The sequence below is a fragment of the Triturus cristatus genome, chromosome 5_2 (genome assembly GCF_964204655.1).
Source record: "Triturus cristatus chromosome 5_2, aTriCri1.1, whole genome shotgun sequence".
NCBI lineage: Eukaryota > Metazoa > Chordata > Amphibia > Caudata > Salamandridae > Triturus > Triturus cristatus.
This window is the reverse complement of record NC_140588.1, coordinates 275,760,290-275,782,860: the sequence shown is the minus strand read 5'-3', so window position 1 is coordinate 275,782,860 and position 22,571 is coordinate 275,760,290. Positions and strand designations below refer to the sequence as shown.

Sequence of the window (22,571 nt, the reverse complement as noted above, 5' to 3'; positions counted from 1 at the left end):
CTCATATCTTTCAAAAGGAATTCAAGGTGTGCTCTAGCCTAGCCATAACTGTATTTTGCACACAAATAATTGTGTGTTTGCAAAAACAATATGAAAACTGTCATATTGAAGGTAAATTCCGGTCTGCGGTTTTTAGCTTAATTTGCCATTAAGATTAGCAGGAGGGTTTAGATGGAAATGTGTATAGGTCCTGAAACATGCATTTACGATGAATGGAGGTTTTAAGTATTACAATGTTATGTGAATTGTTTACTACTGTATTTTATACTCAATAATCCTACTTTGCCCATATCCTTTAAAAAGAAGTTGAAGTCCCCTTTTAGCTAAGCCATAATTGTATTTGGCACACAAACAAATTTATTTTGCACATATAATAAGGAAATTGTGATAATGTAGGTAAATTCCAGTTTGTAGTTTTAAGAATATTGTGCCCTTTTGATTAGGGGAAGGGTAAAGATTATATGTATTTATGGTTTATGGAGGTTTTAAGAATAATGATGTATTTTAATCAAAGAAGTATATTGAAATAAAATATTTGTATTGCCTTATTGACATGATATGAAACTGTTAAATACAGTTTAAAGATTGCATATAGTAAGTGAACAGAAAATAATAAATCAATCCTGAAATGAGCCTCATTAAGATTCCCCCTATCTTGTCTGCTGGAATCTCACAGAAAATAAAATTATGCAGCCTCCCTACTAACTTCTGGGTAAGCCTGCTAGCCAGTGGACAGTGGTGATTTACTATGTGAGATTGTGATTAAGGAGTATGTGACGGAGACTTTATAATGAAGGGACCACTTACTAGGAGATACGTGAGCTGTCCCTCATGTGAGATGAGCCACTCAAACCCCTACAAGGCAAATACAAAGCATTGTTCAGGAGTCTTTAAGCAGTGATGTAGATTTGCCTCTTGAAACCATCTCTGAGCCTTCCTCCACTAACTGAATTTCATGTGACAGTTTCCAGCCTGGTTCTTTCATTGTGTACCAGCAGTCCAGCTCCTGAACAGGATGGCCTAGCAGTTTGAGCTTCATTTTGAGGTTTAGGTAGAAACATTTCTATTGCTGATAATTTCAATGAATCCAGACACTTCTTCAGTCCCTCTGGCTTCCTAGGGTCTCTGCAGTAAGCCTGTTTTATGTACTACTGTAGTTCAGCTGCTTTCTTGTTTGCCCCACTGAAGCTAGTGGTGTCTGCTAATATGACTCAATTCCATTCTGCCCTTGATGGTTTGTCTCTTGGAAGTTCTAGCAAAAAAGCATCTACGTTCTTCAGTACAAAGTGTCACCTAATTTGATATAAAACTGCCGGGATGAAGTGAGAGACGGTGGTGCTATAAATTATAGGCTCATGTAAGGGATATAAATAATCCCATAACATCAACCTGGTCTTGAAGACATAATGATGCACTGCCCTAATCAAAGGGTGCTTTTTGAGAACAGCTAACTAATACAGTAGGAAACCATTGTGTCCTATTAAAACATCAGAAAACTGAGGTTAAGGCACATAACCATTACTGATCATTCACAGATGTGTTATTATTGGTCCACACAAAAAGGGTTAGAAAAAAGTTTGTGTTGACATTTCCTACAGTCCAACCTTTTATGTTTGCTCCTATTGCAGCTATGTTGGTACACGCTCGAGCGGCACCTGCATGACTAGAAAAGCCCTGCAACTTATGCTGGAACACAAATCATAACACTGTAACACAACTGGTCCTAATTGGAAACAAAACTGTATTGGAGGTTGGGCAATCATGTGTTAAAATTCTGTCTGAGTTTCCCTTGGCATATTTTTATCATGCAGTGTGGCACAGATCTATACAAAGTTATAAACAGTGGGCATATAATATGACCCTCCCAAAAGTGTCAATGTTCCTGCAAAGGTCAAAATGACCCAGTTGTGATGCAATTGAAGATGAGGTTGAGTCACCTTGAATTCTTCCACATTTATTCATGCTCCAGGTCCAGCCAGTACAGAGAGTGGCATAGCGAAACTTGAGCCTCCCCCCGCAAAGTACATGGAGGGGCCCTCCTCCGGACTCACCTAGAAGCTCTCAAGTCAGTGTACTGTGCTGAGGGGGCCCCCTGGAGCTCGGGCCCCTGCACTGCAGGGGTTGCACGAGCCTTTTAAATGCCACTGATTACAGGCTAGAATCTGTAACCCTCACCAAAGATGCCTTGAGAAGGATACTAACAACAACAACATTCCAATTAAGACAGATGAAAATGTCTGCAAATAGCAAACCTTCCCCATTAACAATGAACAAAATATAAACAAAACATATCTGCAGTTGACTAGCAGTGAAAATGAAAGAGAGTAACTAAACATAATGCATACATTATTACGTGGATAAAAACAAAAACAAATATAAAACCACCTGAGTACTTAAGTACTAACATAAATTAAATGTATGAATTAGTCCAGTAAGTTCACCTGTTCAAGATGAAACATAATCGCTTGGGAGCTTCGGCATTTCTGCTAAGTCTAGCCATCCCTGAACTAATACTAGGCTTCGATGATGCCACTGGAAGCCATTCTGAGATTTCAGAAGAAGACATACCATCCCCACTCACCACTGAAATTCCTTCAGAAGAAATGGTGGGGGAAACAGCAACATTCATTGAAGCATTACCTCCACTTTGCCTCAGGCCACTAGCATCCACGTCAACATCCAGTGAATATTCACTGAAAACCACCTTAATATCTTGCAACTTGACAGTAAACTCATCATTAACTAAGGCTGCACTTCTCCTGCTCCACCACTTGCCATTCTTGACCAAAATAGCATGTTTGGACTCTTTCACCACATGTGTTGGGATAAAATGCTGACTTCCCCCTTGCTTGTACATATCGCTTTTTTAATTCTCACCAGGTCATAAACCTGAAAGTTCACTTCTTTCACATTTTTGAGATTACAAATGTACTTTTGCTAACAGCTTCAGAGTTGTCTACCCTCTGGCACACTTCCACCAAACTGGGAATACTCTCATCTGTACGCATTTTGTCCAATTTCCACTGTGGAGACAATTGTCTAGATGAGTTGCTACCCTTCAGCAAAATAAACAAGACGACTTCTGTCCTGGAATGAGGAGAAATGTGATTACACCACAATGGTTTAGACACCACCTCAACAACATTTAAACCCAACGCTACAGATAAATGAATAGAGTCTTTCAGCAGCTGGTTCACCCTTTCCACCACGTCATTACTTTGTGGGATGTACAAAGCCACTATCAAATGTTTGATACATAGGAAACTAAGAAGGATTCCATGGCCTCGGAATTGAATTGAACTCCATTATCCATTACTAAAAAGTAGGTATACCCTTTATCCAAAATAACCTTCTGAGATATTCAAGAACAAGACCAATACTGGTCTCCTTCATGAACTTACATTCCACCCACTTAGAGTGCTAATCAACAATCACTGTAGCGTTCTTAAGTTTCCTGTAAAATATCCATAGGCCCAAAGAAAACCATCCACAATTTTTCCCAAGGCTTCTTCCAGACCTCAAAAGTGGACAAAGGCATATTATGTTTGTGAAGAGACTTACCAACATAAGCTTCAACCTCAGTGTTCATTCCTACCCACCAATAGTAAGACCGAAGTCTCTTCAAACTTCACCAGCCCTGATCTCAACTCCATGGGAGTATTCAAAGGGTTCCCTCTCAAAACCAAGTCGTGTTCAATAGTTAATTCATCATTCACCTTAGAAAAAGTTGTCATCTCATTTTCCAGGTTATTGTCTTTAGCCACCCACCAGAAATAAACTTCTTCAATACCACAAAGCAACTATCTCTCTCTCCAAAACTCTATCAATCAGATCTACACATTCCATGTCATCCCCATCACAATCAATATGATGATAACCCAATGGACATATTCAGTGAAAGTCCCCTCACAAATGCTTCCCCCAAGGGAACATGCCTCTTTGGTTAATTGTATTCATACATTCTTGACAACAATCTGACTAACCTTAGACTGACTTTATTAAAACTTATCTCACTCAAAAAGTAACCAAATGCTTATTATTTTCCACTAAAGAAAAATTCCTTCCCCACAACTAAGTAGAGAAATGATTGGTTGCCCAAACACAGGCCATCACCTTTCTCTCTCTATTGTATTATAATTTAATTTCGACTTTGATAGACATCCAAAAGCAAATGCAATGGTGTACTCTTTACTCCCAACAATTTGACTGAAGAAGATGGCCCCTAAGCCCGCTGCACTGGCATCAACAGTGATTGTAAAATCAACATTGTCAGTAAAGGCATTAAGAGCCAGGCCATCAATAATTGTGTTTTTTAGGCTTTCAAAAGTACCATTCCCTTCTTCTTCCCATTTGTACTTCACTCCACTTCTCAGCAGCCTCTTTAATGGTTCCACCTGAAGGGAAAAATTGTCTACAAAATGGGAATGCTAATTATACAAACCGAATGAAGGAGCCTAAATTATCTTTATCTTTGGGAGAAGCTCTATTCTTTATGGCTTCCACCAAGTTAGCCTTAGATCTCAAGGCCTCAGCGATAATACAATAATCCAGGTACTCTAATTCTCTTATCAAAAACAGTAATTCTTCATCTTGCTAAATATTAAACACTTTTGAAAATACAACAAAGTGACTATGCACATTGTTAGCATAAACAAGAATGTCATCTTGTTAGGTCAAAACATTATCCAGTTTCCCTAACAAACTGTATGTCAGTTTCTGAAAAACAGATGAAGCTATGGCCAAGAAAATGGCAAATTAATAAACCTAAATGCACTAGACAGGGTATTAAAAGTTGTAAAGTTCTAAGGGCCATATGTACGTAAGTAAGGCTTTGCTATTTCCAAATAGCGAATTTGTAGAAATCTCTATTAGGGAATCACAAAATGAGAATTATGCAGAGTTGTATTCCACTAATAGCAGTTTCTACAAATTCACAATCGCAATTTTTAAATCGCTAATTTGGAAATCGCAAAATTGCAATTTCCAAATAAGAAATCACAATTTAGGAAAAGTAACATTCTGGGTGCTGGATGATGGTGGCATTACTAGTTTTTAAAGGTGCTGCTAGACTACAGGCTTTCCTATAATAAGCCCAGACACCTCTGGTGCTTTGGGCTCCCTTTCTCCTCACCAGAACAGCACTATATCCCAGTCCAAACTCTGCGTTTTATTGAATGTATGTATGTATGTGTGTGCAACATGGAGTTTGTCTTATTTCCACACAAACAACGGACAAGGTCACGCATACTCTACTCATTCTTCAAGCATGAAACTGTCTATCCTACCAGAGCTGCTCTCCATGGAAATTCACTAACCTGGCTGCACATAGTCATAGAAAATAATTCAAACTGAGAAAGACAGAACAAACCTGCACATTCAGAAATAGCATCTCTCCCTTTTAGTTGCTTTTGTAAGTCGGTATGAAATGTACATCTACCTGTCCAGAGAGGGAGAAAGCTAATCTCAGCCTCATTGTTCAGCCCAGAATATGAACTACACTGGCAGTAGGCTGCTGGTCCATCTTCTAGGTAGAGAGCATGAAATATGGAGCTCCACCTCATTGCGAGCCCTGCAAATCTCTACCTTAGTGTCTTTCTGTACATTTTGAGCCGATATCCCGTTTGACCTTCAATCTGCTCTTCAGTCTGCCTGAACCCTGATCATATATCTGAATAGGAACCAATCAACCAGACCAGTAGCTGACCCATCATATCTGAATCCAAGACTCACATCAGAAGAGATGGTGGAGCTGATAATCTTTCTTCAGGTGCAAATGAACTACCCCGTGAGAGATTTCTCAGGCTGATAAGCAGACTCCTCTGCACCAATGTTTGTTAACTTCTGTGTTACTGTGGAAACCCCCTCCAGCATTTCCAGCGCCCCAATTCATCAAATCGTCTTATCTAGCCTGAGGTGATCCAACCTTCCTAATTCCAATGCAGCCTCCCAAAATCCACACTGCTACATGAAACCACAGCTTGTTATACTGCCACAACTCATCTGTGAACTGCAAAAGAATCATACAAACTGAAGGAAAATAAGGGCCCTCTCTAGAAAAATATTATTTTCTTCCCAATTTCTTTATTTTGATGTAATAAGGACCAATGCAAACATAACAATAAACTTTAAATAAAGTAGTAGAAATCGCATTCCACCCGAATGGACTCTTGGTCCATTACTTTCTAGTTGTAAGAAATTGGGGTATTAATTGCTGGTGGGTGAATATCGAACTCAAGTAATAACCATAACCCTTGTCAAGGTGAACTGTTACTAAATTAACCTGAGCTCAACCCCCTGTTAACACTGGCACAGAGCAGACACACTTAAATTAGAGTCAATGTGTAAGGCATTTATGCTGTACTAAAACAGTAATAAAGTTGACATGCTATACAACAAAAGCCAAAAAATAAAATGGAAATATAGAGTACAATGTAATAAACAAAATGACAAGAATCCAATAAGTGTAACCGGAGATATGAATTTTTAAGCCTTTAATTAGAAATAGCTCCAAGAAGCACAAAGTGCCAATGATAGTCAATGGTCACAGTAGAACAGGACATAGGCACAATTTGATGCTGAACATCATGGTGCATGGTTCGGATACACTAACCAAGTTCGTCCTGTTTTACCTTCTGACTTTAGTACCTTAACCCCTTCAGGGCGGCGCGGATTACCGCGCTGTGCAGAAGCGTTCGTGCGCGGGCGAGGCCATGACGGAGCGGTTTCGTCATCCGCACAGCGCAACCGATGCGCATGACGGAACCGCTCCGTCATGCGCATCGAAGGGGTTAAGTCCTAACCCACCACAGGAGTAGACTTCTAAACATTCCCCAGTACCTCAGGTAAGGGAATTAGAAACTCACTGGGTGGCAGGCAGAGGGCAACAGGAGTGATCTTTATTGTCCAGCTGTCACCAGGCAGTATCAGGAAAAGACCTCTCATAGCTTGTTGTGTCCCCCTAGTTTTACCAAGAGGTCAGTCAGTCTTATGACCCTTGAAGTTTACTACTTTGTCCTGGATACAAGAGGGAGAGATAGGCTCTTTTCAGGTCTTAGGCAACAGGTTCCATCGTCTTCTGATCTTCCACAGGTCAAGGAGTGTTCTAAAGTGGGTGTTTGGAGAAGCCACATTATGCCTGGCACAAGCTGGTGATTGGGTATAGCTCCTGTCAATGCCCAAACCAATGGAGTAGAGGTTCCTGGGGCTAATCCTACCCACTTTGAGCATTTCCAAGATGGCCAAACTCTTTGGCCAAACTACACTTGGGCTCTGAGTGCAGGGAGTGTGAGTAGGGGTCTACTACGGTAATCCTAGTGTCCTCCGACATCCAAATCCAAACTCCAGTTTCAGGCAGTCCCTCTACCGACAACATCCTCTGTCACAGAAGTCTAGCAGAACAAAGCTGCGTTTTCAGCAACAAGACATTAGATACATGAGAATTGTTTTGGCCTCCTGCATTCGCCCATTGAAGTGCACTGCAAATGTCCTATGTAACCCCAGAAGACCTGTCAAACAGGCTGTGCCACTGTATTGTCAAAAAGAGGCCTCCTCCTCAGTGTGTTAAAAAAGGGGGCCCCTCACCCTAATTATCCTCTCCTGCCTCCTCCTCCTCCTCTACCTACCATCCAAAATCATCATCCACCTTGCCAGGACATACAGAGCCATCATTCTGAAAGAGCCTGGGTGTTTTTTTATAGTTTACACTTGGTTACCACCTGATACAGATTGATGGTAATTGCATTTTTTAAATGGCCTTTTGGCGACTATTCACAATTAGGAAATCCTTGGGACATGGTGTAAGCGAATTACTATTTGGAAATCCCTACTTGCAATTTCCTATTTAGCGATTGACAAAATGCGTTTTCTACTATATTGCGAAGGGTAAAATAATTCACAAAAATATTTTTATCAAATAATCTAAGATCCACATTCAGTCTTCAATCTCCTGTCCTTTTTTTCCTGCTAGCGATGGGAGAAATCCATTATGAAGACTCCATGTGCTCTATAACTTTTTCATCACAAAGCATACTCAAGTGTTCTCTTAATTCCTCCCTGACGCTTAACAGCAGATTCTGTATTTTGTGCACCACAGGAATGGCACTCTGGTACATAACGTCACGTGCATGTCCTTTTCCCATCCCCAGTCTGTCATCAAATAAGGGCTGATGTTTCTGCAACAACTCCCCTAAACTAGCTTCCTGAGGACAACATATATCAACCAGTGATATGGGACATACTGTACCTGGTCTCAACACCATTCCGAAACCACCATGATCCTAAGATATTGTAACCCATCTTCACAACATGTCCTTTGGTGTGGATCACGCTGTCTTTTTAAGTGGCTCCATCTTGTAAATATCCCAGTATGTTAGATCCCCCAAATGCCAATGCGTGACTGACAGGAGGAGAAAGATCTACTTGTTTCCATTCCTTGAAATACAAGTCATCTGTTTTCCTGGTGACAGGAGAGCCTGAGTCGACAGTCACTTTCACTTCTATGTCACCTATGCTCATAGAACATACCGGATCCCCACCTTTAATAGAGTTTGGCGAGTTCACCATTTTAATAGACAGCACAACTCTGCTTGCACTCTCAACACCTTCATCATTCTTCTCTGTAAACTCTTGCTCTTTAACTAATACAACTTTTTAAGGAGCCTTTCTGACAAAACCAGACAGGAGGTCTAATAGTGTATATACATGTTTCCATAAGCAGGCTGATATTAGTGATGCAGTCTCCCTTATTGGTTAAGTATAAATAAGTGACCATTATGCTGTAGTCTGGTGGTATGTGTGTTCGACGCTGTACAGGATTCCTTCCATGAGAATAGGCTTTCCATTAGTTGGGCTCGATGGTAGTGAGAGAAAACCTACATAGTGTTTGGATGGTTGTTGTTCTTGCCAGTTTCCATTGCAAAATATTAAATTATGTAGGAAATAATGTGCATTTGGGAGGTGATATAATGTCTGGAAGAGCCTAGGTATCTATTTAGAAGTAGCGCTGTCACATCTTTCACATCTTGAAGCTCTTCAAAGATGGATCAGTGCATATCTCAGGAGTCAAGGAGTTCCGGATTCTGGTTGCATGCCCCAACAAGGATCGATCATGGGAGCTTTCCTTCTTGAGGTTTTGGCAGTATTGGAAGTAGTGCACCTGAGCTCCCTGCAGTGTATTTCTTTCCTGATCTTGACAGTTCATGACAAGTATTTTAGTTTCCGCCTGTGAAGGTAGCGACTCTAGTTTAATCAGAGTGGGAGTTATGTGATCGTAGAGTTGTGCTCCACTTCTTGGTTCTTCACTCCCTTTGAGCATAACCTCTTTACCATCCTTTTAATTAGCTGACTTGTATCCTTCCACTTCTCACATTTAGGGAACTACTTTTTCCATTTAATTAAACACTGCATGAGAATGTATGTGTTTTATTGCTCTCTCATTGGCCCCTTTCCCCCTCAAATTTCCACCCCCATTGCTTTCTCTTTACCCGCGCCCAACCTACTCTTCCTATTGCTCCTCTACACCTCATGGTCCATTCATTAAAACATTATAACTTCCATGTTTGATAGAGGGCCTGGCACCTGCTTAATGCTGCTGGGGTACTACTTTTTCGCGCACCAATAATTCTCCCTTGTCTTACTCCTCACCCACTCCTTTGCTGCTTCCACATCCCTCACAGTTGTATACATAAAATGTTTTCTTATTTTTTAAATTTTCTGGAAGGTTGGTACCTGCCAGTTGGTTCTAGGCTTTTTTGGATGTGTAAATATAAAAAAAAGAAAATGGCACTAGCATCACTACTGGAATGTGCTGGCGTGATGATCCCTACGTGATAAGTCCTCCTGCATGCAGAAGGCAGCATTGGCATTTTTTTTCTCTTTTTTCTCTCTTTGTTTTGCAAATGCTGCACACCATCAGCAAAAAGCTCTGTGCCAAAAGCTGTGACCAATTGGTTTTGCCAATTCTTGCTCTGTATAGCCATAGCCCCATCAACAAATTTGTATTCACTATTCTATAAGTGCGAACAACTGCACCATTTTCGCAACACAATAAAGCATACAGCGCTACCTACAATTTAAAAAACTTTCTGTTAGTCTTACATTCATTGTATTTCTGTTAGTTGAAGCTCTTCTAAATTGTTCCCTCTGTTTTGCATGTGAACGTTGTTTTTTTTACATTAATATATTTTTGAGGTGGTAAGATTACTCTTTAAGCAATCAGCAGACTAGGGTATTCAAACTAATCCTTTGAGGGAAATACATTGAGTACCATTTGGTTGCATAATTGCTGCACAAAAAGAAAAGCAAATGGATGCCAAACAAATTACAGCATCCACTAGCTCTACCTTCTCTCTCTGTCTTCTTCCCTAAGGCATCCCTACTGGAGCTTGCCATTGGTATAGTGCTCTGCTGCCAGCCAGCTACTTTTGTGCTATAGAAATACCAGTACATACTAGGGTGTGAAATTCCACTCCGCTCACGGAGTTTGTAGAGTTTTTCTCATTCCGTGTAGCACGCGGAGCTCTGAATAGCTCTGCCCCACAAAGCAGTTTTTTCCTTTCTCATCAACGTTAAGTTGTGCATAGCGCTGCAGAGTTTTTTGCAAGCGAGGGAAATCTTACTCCAGTCCACCTTCCGGTGAGATTTCTCATTTTTTTTTTTATTTTTTTTTTTATTTAATAATTTTATTCAGCAGTGTCAGCAATACATAAACATTACATATAGGCCAAAATTCATACATCTCAAGACCAAAGAGGATCATTTTAAGACATTTACAGATATTATAGCTGTTCACCACCAGACAGCCACTTGGTAATCGGCGCCCATAGTTGCTCCCCAAATTGTTTTCTTCTATGTCCCTTTAATTTATATAAAGCAACTTCCATGTAGTATAAAGCAAGGATCCTAGACCTCCATTCAAAAAAAGAGGGTGGATCTGAGCTTAGCCACTTCGTGGTGACGCAAAGGCGAATTACCGCCATACTCAAAAATAAGAAGCCCCTTTGTGGTGCCAGCCTTCTATTATTTAACAGTTCAGGCTCAGTTCCAAATAGCACTAAACCCGGATTAAATATTACCGGAAATTCTAAAGCGGAGTTCAGGAAAAGTTGCACTTCGCCAAGAAAATGGGTTAATGAGGGACAAAAAAAGAACATGTGTGCAGCCTCCGCTGCGCTCTCACCACAGCGCGCACATTTGTCCCCTCTTCCCACTTTCCATTTTGCAAGCTTGGCTGGAGTATAATAAAGATCGAAAACTGACATAAAACACTGGCTCTTTAAACTCCCTGAGAACAGGATAGTGCTTGCCATTTCTAGCGACTCCTGCAAGTCTAAATTCTGAATCCCTATCTTCCTATTCCATTTAAGTTCCTGGATTTGGAGGTCATCATGCTGGCCGCAGCTAGCCTCTTTGTATAGCTGAGAAAGATTCGCCTTAGAACTTAACACTTTAAGTATCGGGATTCCCTCAAGTGAGCATATACCGTCTGTGATAGCTTTATCTACATAGCTACGCAGCTGTAAATATTTAAAAAAATCCCCCCTTCCCAAATTAAATTTTTCACTCACTGAAACATAGGGCATTAATTGGCCATGTTCACATATATCCCCCAGAGTCCTGATGCCGGCCAGCCGCCACTTCCGAGCAACGGAGTCCATAAAGACTCTGGACAAAGCCCCGGGAAGCCCAATCGGTGTATAAACATTAACTTTATTTATCCCACACAGCAAACCTATCTTTTTCCAAACATAAAAAGCTGCGGCCAAGACCTTAAATCTAGTTTTTTTGTAGTAGCTAGGTTCAATAGCCCTAACTAATAAATACCGTACTTCTATACCGAGAACCATTTCAAAAATAGAAGGGGTTACTGCCGGATCCATGACATCCCTTTCACCATAAATCAGAATACGACAGTATTGAAGCATCGAGACATAATAATACAAACGAAAATTTGGAATGGCCCACCCACCTCGACTAATTGGCATAAAAAGCCATTTTATGGCTCTTCTTGACCTTTTGTAACTCCAAAGGAACCGAGAACAAAGTCTGTCTATCTTCACAAATAAGGAATTAGGAAAAATTAACGGAATCGCCCTAAATATATACAGAAACTTCGGGAAGATCATCATTTTGATGACATTGCTTCTTCCATAAAGTGATAGATGCAAGTGATCCAGTCTCTCCAGAGTCCTATCAGACTCTAATATTATAGGGTCAGCGTTCAAGGCTGGGATTTCCTCGACTTTCGCTGAGATTCTAATACCCAAATATACAGCCTGATCAACTATTAGATTAAAATCAGCTGGGCATCCCTTTTCTGAGTGCAAGACCTGAGTCTTAGTCAGATTTAATTTATATCCTGAATACCTGGCAAAATCACTCGTCAAGCTCTCAATTCTATCTAACGCTTGGACAACATCACTAGTCAAAACTGCTATGTCGTCAGCATAAGCTAACACTTTGACCTCGTGTAGCCGAGGTTTGACAGGAGTAATTAGCATGTCGCATTCCAGTTTATGAATCAATGGTTCTATATAAAGGGCGAAGAGCAAAGGAGAGCAGGGACACCCTTGACGTGTGCCCCTCCACACCTTAAACTCATCAGTTACCAGCCCTGAAACCCTTACAACTGCCTCCGGCTTTATATACATAGTCTGTATGGCCTTCACAAATTCGGGAGAGAAACCCTTCCAACTGAGCACTGCCCACAGGTAGGCCCAGGAGACCCTGTCAAATGCCTTCTCAGCATCTAACAGGGCCACCCCGACCCGTGACCCAGTCGCCTGCGCCCAATCTAGAAGAGATATAACCCGACTAACATGATCTGTGGTGCCTCGTCCCACAATAAAACCGTGCTGACGTGGTGAGACTATTGACACAATAATTTTCGAGATTCTAACAGCAAGAATTTTTGAGTAGATTTTGCTGTCTGCATTAATTAAAGAAATAGGCCGATATGAACCTAGTTGGAGCCCGTCTTTCCCTTTTTTCTTAAAAACCATAATAATCGTTTTGGACCAAGACTCCGGTGGAAAGCCATTAAAAGCGTATTGCAACAGCTTCAACAGCTCTAACCCCAACTCGCCCCAGAACCTCCTATATAGCTCCAAGGGTATTCGATCCGTACCCATCACCTTGCCACAGGGGAGTGAAAAAATAGCGGTCTGAACTTCTTCTAACGTTATTGGAGCCACCAAGCTATTGCTCTGTTCTTCTGACAGAGAGGTAGAATCAATCCCTGCTAAAAAGCTCTCCGCCTTTTCAGTGCCCTCATTGCGATACAAATTCTCATAAAATACTTGAAAGGCTTTCCTCACACCAATTGGTGTTGTCTGAATTATTCCCTGCATATCTTTAATCTTCAAGATTTTATTCTGAGCCTCCCTTTGTCGAAGTCGATTGGCTAAAACCTTGCCAGACTGCTCACCATGCTCATAACATTCCCTTTTGTGGATCTGAAACTTAGCAGCCACCTCCTCAGCAAACTGTTGATATACAACTGACCTATGAATGGCTAATTTTCTCAGTATCTCCGATAAATCCCGTCCTTCTTTAATATATTTATCCAGCTCACATTCAGTATTGTTTAGGTCCTTTATACGTTTATCTAGAACCGATTTATTATTCTTACGCTTATAAGCGGCAAAACTAAGGGTCTCCCCCCTAAGTCCCGCCTTAAATGCATCCCAAACGGTTCCTACAGAGGCAGTGTTCCTATTTATCTAAAACAAACTGGATATCCAGACCTTAATATGGCTACAATACTCCGGATCCAGCAGTACTTTCCTGTCAAAAGTCCACTCAAAATTTCGCGGGGTACCTATATCAAACTCAATTTTTAAGACTACAGGGTTATGGTCGGATATAAACCTAGGCAATGTAAAAACCCTCGCATTTCCAAGCAGGGAATATGAGACAAAAAAATAGTCCAGCCGAACCAATTTTTTATGAGGGGCTGAAAAATACGTATACCCTGGTTGATTAGCATTTAATTCAATCCAGGCATCAGCTAATCCTTGATCCAAAACTAAGCTGCGCAAACTTCTAAAAACTCTAGGTTTCCTGCCATAATAAGCCGGGCGACCTATAGCATCAAATCTTTCATTTAAATGTATGTTCAGATCCCCACAAATTATAAACGGCTGAGCCCAGGTAGACAATTCTAAATTAATTTTATCAAAAAATTCAGATTCATCCAGATTTGGACCATACACAGTACATATTGTAAGCTTTACACTATTAACAACAACTTCAACCATTGCCCAACGCCCCCAATTGTCCTCTTTATGTTTCCTAACAGTTAATATCCCCTTCTTAGACAAAATAGCCACCCCTCTAAGATTTGTTGACTGGCGTGAGCAGGTGACCAATTCCATTCCCAGACCCCTAAGCCACCCTCTATTCGCCCACGCTATATGCGTCTCTTGTAAACACAAAACGTCCCATAACATAGCCTGGGTTATACTGGCCAAAACCCTTCTCTTATTAGGGTCATTTAAGCCACATATATTAAGAGAACAGACTGTGAATTTTAATCTTTTAGGATACTATATACTACCCCCTCCAAATCACATCTCTCTCCCCGATACTCCCCGCCCTTTGCAAGCAGCATAGCTTTTCTGTCCAAACTCATCATTGAATATATAGCATATAGCTTACCATTCCTACAAAAATAAGTTAATGGGCTCCCTCCAAACCAAGCAAAAGATTGTGCCTCCACTGCTGAAATTTTAACCCCAAACCTACACCTACTACCCCTACATCCCCCTACCCTGTGCAACCCCCCCCACCAACCCCACCACTCCGCCCCCCCCCCTCCCCCTCCCCAGTGCCTTACCAACCCCATGAGGCATAAGGGATCTCGTCCCTTGCGATGTAGAGTCGGGCTCCAAGCTTCCCACTCCCCTCGTTTACTATCTCCAAACCAGACTGGCTCTATTTAGTCGCAAAAAACAAAAAAAAATCTAATAACTCCACACAGTCACGCCATTGATTACTTTAGAGTCTGCAAATACTCCTTAGCAGACAGTTCATCAAAGAACATCATTGTCCGACCTTTATCAACAATCTTCAGCCTGGAAGGATTCTGTAGATATACTTGTACACCTTTAGCCTGAAACTGCGGGATCAGCTGCCGCATCCTCCATCGGAGATCAACAGTAGGCTGGCAAAAATCAGGCCTCACGAAAAAGTCACAATCCTTGGCGTGACCTTTCTTGTTGGGACGCGCAATATCATAGAGGGCTTCGCGAGCCAAAAAGTTATTAAGCGAGATAAGAATAGCTCGAGGATGAGAACTCTCACTCGACTTTTTCCTCTGAACAGCTGGAAAACGATGGGCTCGTTGTATCTCCGCTCGCCAATCCCACTGTGTGAGACCTGGAAAAGCCTCCTCAAATAATTCGGCAACAAATTTACGCACGTCTAATCCCTCTTTGCCCTCGGGGACCCCCAAAATTCTTAGATTGTTGCGCCTTACACGGTTTTCTAAATCCGTCAATTTCCAAAGAACGTCATCTCTGTGAGCCTTTATGGAACCCGTGATTTCTCTCTGCTTTGTAAGATCATCCTCCAAGACAGATATGCGGGTCTCGGCCTCACTGATTCTGTTAGACATATCTGTGCATGTCTTCACTACCCTCCGAATTGAGTTCTGGATTTTCTTGGACGAGTTCTGCATGCGAATACTCTCGGCCTGAGTTTCCGCCCTATGCGCAACAATCAAATCATAGATAGTAGCCAGTGTTACTTCACCATTCTCTGTACTTGTACCAGCAGCCCCAGCCAGGGATAATAACTGGGTCTCTGAAGAAGACATAACTGTGTTTGGGGAGCCCTCACAATCCCAAGAATGTGACACGTCTGACCCAGGCGGGCTCTCGGCCCCTTCGACTGTGACCATAATGCCGCTTGTGGTCTCTGACATCTCTCGTTCCCCCTGGTTCTGGAGTTTCCTTTGCTTCAGGGAGCCTTTCATTTTATCCCCACCGGCGCCGGTACCTAAGCCAGGTGCTGCCATCCCCTCATCTACAAAGCTCTCATCAGAGGAGTGATCAGATAAGGAGAAGAAATCATCAGCACTAGACAACTTATCAAGGGGCTCACTTGACTCTGTGAAACGATGTAAGTCTACCATATTTGGAGTGATTAAAGTATCCATTGGAGCATCGAGTGCATCATATGCCATCCTAATCCTTTCATCGGGACTAGAAATCTCGGTCGAGCCCTGACTTACTCCTCCACCATCATCCGTAATTTTAGCAATAGCATTATCAGCGCATGATTCCATTGCCAGTAAGGGAACTTCATTTCCCACAATGCAACAGGAAGAGACATCATTACCCGGCCCTGGTGTTGTAAATACTACAGTGGCTTCGGGCCCCCCCGATTTTGCACTCTCCACACTCACCGGGACCAAGACATCAATCACCCGATCGTCCACACCCAGAGCTGGCTTCGCGCAAAGTGCTGAGTCAATTCCTCGATTCTTCCTGCTTGTTTTTTGCGTGAACATTACAGGTATAGTCGATATAGGTGGACACCGCGCTTGAGGTAACCCTAAAGGCTCAACGGTGAAATCCTTCCGAAGCCCCTGGCCCAGACCTTCCGAATCTTCCGGCTCTCCAGCTACATTAGTTGGGATAGGGCTCCCCTTACTTTGTCCCACGGTTGCAGCATTAACGGAGTTAGCGGCATTTGCAGCCAGGCGAGTCTTGACCGGAGTGCCGGTCTGTGTGGCGGTTACTCGCGGTCTCGCTGTTCTCGCTGCACGAGACGTCGTTTTCGCTGCCATTGCTACTACGCCGTAACCCAGAAATCTTTGTTTGAGACGCCGGCAACTCGAATAGGTGAGCAAATAAAGGGGGTCAATAACCAGCGACGGCAGCCACAGCATCAGTTCACTTTGCGTGCCCAAATTCCATCAGATTAATCCGCTTGGCAGAATAGAGCTCAGTATATCCTCAGCTAACACCGAAGGGAGTGAGGAGCAACCCGCTCAGCCGACCAACAACGCGGCCGCCATCTTGCCTCCGGTGAGATTTCTCAACGCGGGCAATTGCAGATGGCTGCTACTGCCCCCGTTGAGAAACATTCTGTTCACGTTGAGGAAGCTGCTGCTCGAGTAGAACATCTACTTGAGCGGCAGAAAGAAGCAAAGCCCACTTGCACTGCACATGGTGCCATTCGTGCTGATTTTCCAGCATGGGACAAAAAAATGGTGCTAAAAATCATCACGAACAAGGCAACTGAATGCGCTCTGCCACTTGCGGAACTCCGAGTAGTGTGGCAGAGTTTTTTGGTCACTTGAACTCCTCCCAGGCCTAGTACATACATACATACATATAAATTCATACATAGTTTAAAACCACGTAAAGTGCTTAAGTTAAAAGTGTCCTATTAGCTGAATTATACCAACCTAGTAATATGTTTGTTTTCAGAAAACCAGTGACAACAGTGGCGTAGCAAGGGGGGGTGGGAAGGGGCAGTGCGCCCCGGGCAGCACAAGCTTTGGGGGTGGCAGCCTCTTCCTGCTCTTACCTGCTGTCTCGAGGGGTGGCAATCGCTCCCCCTACGCCCCCACACAGCAGTTGTGTGGCGGCACACTGCCGAAACTCGCCAGCACCCATTCCCCCCGGTCTTCCTGGGCCAGCCGCAGGCGGCAAAAGAAGAGGCAGCCACGGGCGGCCATAGGGCTAGCTACGCCACTGAGTGACAACCTTATAGTCACACAAATTAAACAGCGTGTTTCACTTTAAAATGTGTACTTCGCATAAGTTGAACATATTAGTAGCAATTTTAAGATGTATGTTATCTTGATTTTCTTTGCTTCATCAATGTATGTCACCTACTACGATCAATTAAATGATGCATCAGCCACGTCCTTACCGTTCTCTGGATAAATAAAGACAGAGTTTGAGTTCTCCGCTTTGATGCTGTGTGTTACTTTTACAGGTTTATTGGGAAACAGCGTTTCTTCTTGGCTGGCTGCCCTCTGTTTCCCCACTTTTCTCATCAGAGGCTGAGGGGATAGTAAGGCTTCTGCAGAATCAGTGTATCCTTCAGTAGATTTAGACTGTCGATCATTCACCTAAAAAGACAAGAAAAATATGGATAACATTCTCTTTTAAACTGAGGCTAAAAACAACCATCTTGTTCATTTAAATATTTACAGTAATATACAAAGGCATCTGTGATATAAATTCGATACATTGCCAAACTCCAACCTACACACGTTCTACAACTTGATTTTGGTAACCATGCCTTTAAACTCTTTTTGACCTAAGGATGAAACTCTGCATTCCCCATACATAACTATCTACCACATGTTCCCTGAAGAAGTTCCCTTAAGGAACAAAACACGTTGGGTGGGTTAATCTGATTGAATGCATTTGGTATGAGAATGAATAAAGAATCAAGATTTGAATTTACATCAGTGCTGTTGAAGTGGTCTTCAAATAGAATCCAAAAGAACTCTTGAACGTGGTTTCTCTCTCCTTGAAGCCGTGATAAATAAAATAGTTGTCAGTTTATGAACTGCTTGCTTAAGAGTTCTTCAGCCAATAAGAAAGGATGAAGGTCTGATAAGTGAATCAATCATCAGCACGAGTAGTCCTTGCCTAATAATAATAAACCTGTATTTGTAAAGCGTGAACTAATCACCCCTAAGTGTCTCAAGGCGCTGGGGGCCATCGGGGAGATTGAGAGAGCTATTGTCTAGAGTCACATGGTGCTGGGCTGAACTGGCATCAGTGCAGGGGATCGATCCGTGAGCCACGTGCTCCGGAGTCAGCAACCCTGGCTGCTCTGCCACACCTCTCCGTTGCCTTGCATCATTTACAAAAGCCATGTCTACATCAGCTGTACCCAAAACATGGATATCCTTCTACACATAAGAGAGGACATTTCTTACTTACATGGCAGAGCCATTAAAAAACCTTCTATACTTCTCTGGTTTACTCTTTCAAGGATGTCACCATCACCACATAGCAGGTTCTCGTACAGTCTGCTGTCTGCAGTGGTTAATTTGTGCAGGTGGTTTCAGGTGGTGGGCACCAGCCCTTATGTTTGGAACCAGGACCTATTTTCACCATCAGACTTTGACCCGGAGTAAGAGTAAAAGTTATGATGCAGTGAAACCTGTGAGGAGATGCTTTGAAAGAACTATTAATTGTGGAGCTGCCCTGAATATACGTTGATGGCTGAGGAATGTCTACTATGAAGAAAGTTGAATACCTCTTCTTCTAGAACCCCACTACTTCACCACAGTAGAGATCTGCTTTCTCAGTTGGATAGAACAGCAATCCAGTTCTGAACAATCTCTCTCCTCTCAAGAGTCTGTCACTGTGAGTTCAGCCACTCCAGCCAGCCTCTGCAGAATGCAGTTTTGCTTTGCTTTTGAAACAATTGTGTGGGTCAATAGTGATGGGTTTTGAGCTATTTCTGTTCATTCTGGTTACTTTGGGGGCTATTTTATGTTTGGTTGATGCTAAAGTTTAGTTTATTTAATTTGCTAATCATATCTGATGATACTGTATCTCTAAAAAATACTATGTCAAAGTTCAGAGGAAAATTATTGTATATAGATTATTAGTGTTTGCAAATATTATTAACCAACCTAAGTACTAGTTTCATACACCTTTGAGGACAAATACTGAGTTTAAAATGCTGAAAAATGAACCTGTGCAGGAAACACAATGGTCTCATCATAGAATAGTTTGTCCATTGAGGCGTGTTTAAACACATGTGCAGATTTTAAGTGCTAAACTCTTAACACGTAAGGAGTACAGCTATATGGAACTTGTATTAGATGTATAAACACATTCCCGTCAAAGCAAATGGACACGTAAAATAATGTAATATTAGACTGTCCCAGTCAAAAATATACTTCCTTTCCACATAGTCAGGAGTATGTGTCAGGAATAAGCAACGAAGCCTGGGGTCTCAGTATGGTACTGGGATATAGAAGAAGAAGAGGATTGGGAGCCATATTCCTGCAAAGTTATGGTGGACTGGCCTGTGACAGCTGGGCACCAAGAAAGCTAGACAGAGTAGAGGAAAATGGGTTTGAGATTTACGGGTCACTGTAGGCAACAGTGCTTCTTAGAACACCAATGTCCTGGAGCATTCCCAAGAAAATTCCCTCATTGCACTGACTTTACCTATTGGCACCATTGCTCATTATAAATTCCTCCTCCCTCACATTACTTGTTTTCTCACTTATTGATTCCCTTGGTTTTGAATTATTAGGCTTGTGTTTTGACCACAATATACAGATATTGTTTTGGTTTTGACTTTGGCATTAAGCTTTTGCCTTTCTGACCATTTACTTCCAGAAGTGTTACCCTAACAAAAATGCTCTTGATCAAAACCTGTAAAATGTAATGACATATCTATGCCATAAAATTTAAACTCAGTATTATCTACAACAGGTTGGGCAAACCAAGTACTGATGCCCAAAATCATGTATCTTTAATATCTGCTGCTAATCACATGCATGTCTGTGACAGAAGCAGATACATTAGATTATGTATTACCCACAGCTATTGCTGCAGCCAGCCTTGCTGTCCATGGACCTGGCAATGATCTTTCAAATGTTTGTTACACCAATTTCCCTCTTCAATCTGTGGCTTAGGCTCCCCGTGGACTGCCATCTTGACACGAGTTAGGAAAAACATGTTTTGTACCTCAGACAAGATAATTACATATTTATGTTGTTTATTGGACTAATACACATTTATACTTACTTCTGGGTGTGCTTACCTGTTTGAGAACAACAGTCTGTGCTATTCCTACTCTGAAAAAACAGAGTTCAGAGACAACCTGCAGTGGCAAGTTTATAAAGACCTGGCCCTCTCCTTTCCTTCTCCATCTCATGCCCCTTTCCCTTAGCATTTGCCCTCATACTGGCATTACCCCATTCTGGGCAGTGGGGTGGATGGTCATCAGACTCTGCTGCATGACAGTATGATATGTTACGGCTATTATTCCGATGGCAACGATACAGTGAAGTAACGTTAAGGAAGGAGGTGAAGTTACTGCTTACAGCTTACTGGGTTTCTAGTGCAGGGAAGCAGAACTTTGAACTACTCACGCTGAGTGTGTTTCAATGAGGTAATGGTTGGCAGTCATCGAGGAATGCTAGCTTTGACTGAATTCAGGTATTTGCGTGCAGACTTTGCAACAGTTTACTGCGAGTGAACTAGTATTTCCAACAGGTCATGAGCTCTTGTATGTCTGTAGAGAAGGTGATCATCTTGTATCCTCAGTTATATATTTCCTTATCGTTCACGGCATCCTTTGCTAGGGACTTATGCTAGAATTTTGCTACAGGCAGGACCACGCTTCACAGATCTCAGATTTTAGTTTCCAAGACCTGTTGCTTCCTAATGGATCATTCTATGGATATTTAGGATTACAGAGAAGTGTATCGAAGCCATGTTTAAAGAAAAGTATCTTTTGAGCTTTTACTTGCAAATTTATTTGAACTCTTGTGACTATTCGTTTTATCTGCCCTCTTAACAAAAGGTGTTAAGAGTTCTAGAGTATAATAGGATATTAATGGCATTCCTTATATTGCAGTTCTGCAAAAGTCAAGTAGAAGCTATCCTCATATTCCAAGCATATTAAGAGGTGCACATGTATTTCTGTTATATTTATATTAACTTATGTTTAATTTTCAGGAATTTCTGTTTCATTTTGAAGAATAGGGAGTTGGTTATACAGAGATACTGCAAAGGTATATAAATTCACAATTCCAGTTACGTTTAGTATTCTAATAACAAGTTACTTAGGATATCTCTTATTTTGTAGAGATCCACTACAGCTTACAGACGTTCTTGATGCATACGTGATGTGGCCGGGTGTGGAGTCCTTTGTCTCTGTTATCTCCCTTCACCGACCTTCACTTCCCAGTGTATGTGGCCACTGGTGGGACCGGTGATGAACAGAAAAGAGCATTGCTTTAGTTGGAGTCTGCTACAAGTTTAGTGCTACCTGACAGTTACTTCCTTTAATGTCATTACCCATCCAACTACACAGTTTTCCTGCAATCTAGTTTCAGGTTTCTTCAATTAATTTCAATGCAGAAATGTATTTTAGAGATAGAAAGCATTTACAAAGCTAGTCTTTCAAAACGTGAAATTCAACAGCTGCAATTTTGCTTCAGGAGTAAAAAACATAATTTTCTATTTTTAAAATTTTAAAAACAAGACATGGTTTTGCTCATGGCAAAAATAAATAATAACAAGAGAGGGAAGGCTAGACCAAAGCAGTTGGAGAGTGGCAAAAGGAGAAAAATGTTCTTGAAGCAAAGGAATTGTTTGAACACTTCATTATAATGTCTCCAAGATGTGATAAGATACTTAGAAGATGGCTAAAGAGATTAATCATTGTCAGTGTTATATGCAAGGAGGATGAAATTATAGTATTCTTTTAGGACACCAACATTCTGACACAACTACAAGGGCATTTACCTTCCTTCATGAGGACGTGAAAATACAAAAGAAGGAATACTAAAGCATTGTTCTCTACACATTTTGTGACACTATTTTAAAAGAGTTTTTTTTTCTTCTGTG

The 22,571-nt window shown here is 41.7% G+C and overlaps 1 protein-coding gene across 2 annotated transcripts in view; it reads right to left on the bottom strand.

Annotated features, from left to right (window-relative positions):
* Positions 1-22,571, bottom strand: part of DCDC2 (doublecortin domain containing 2) — a 568,433-nt gene that overhangs the window by 241,598 nt on the left and 304,264 nt on the right. For both annotated transcript variants that reach the window (XM_085607045.1, XM_085607043.1), the window contains exon 7: positions 17,884-18,085. In XM_085607045.1, the coding sequence (XP_085463171.1) occupies positions 17,884-18,085 (202 nt within the window). The remainder of the gene's footprint in view (positions 1-17,883; positions 18,086-22,571) is intronic.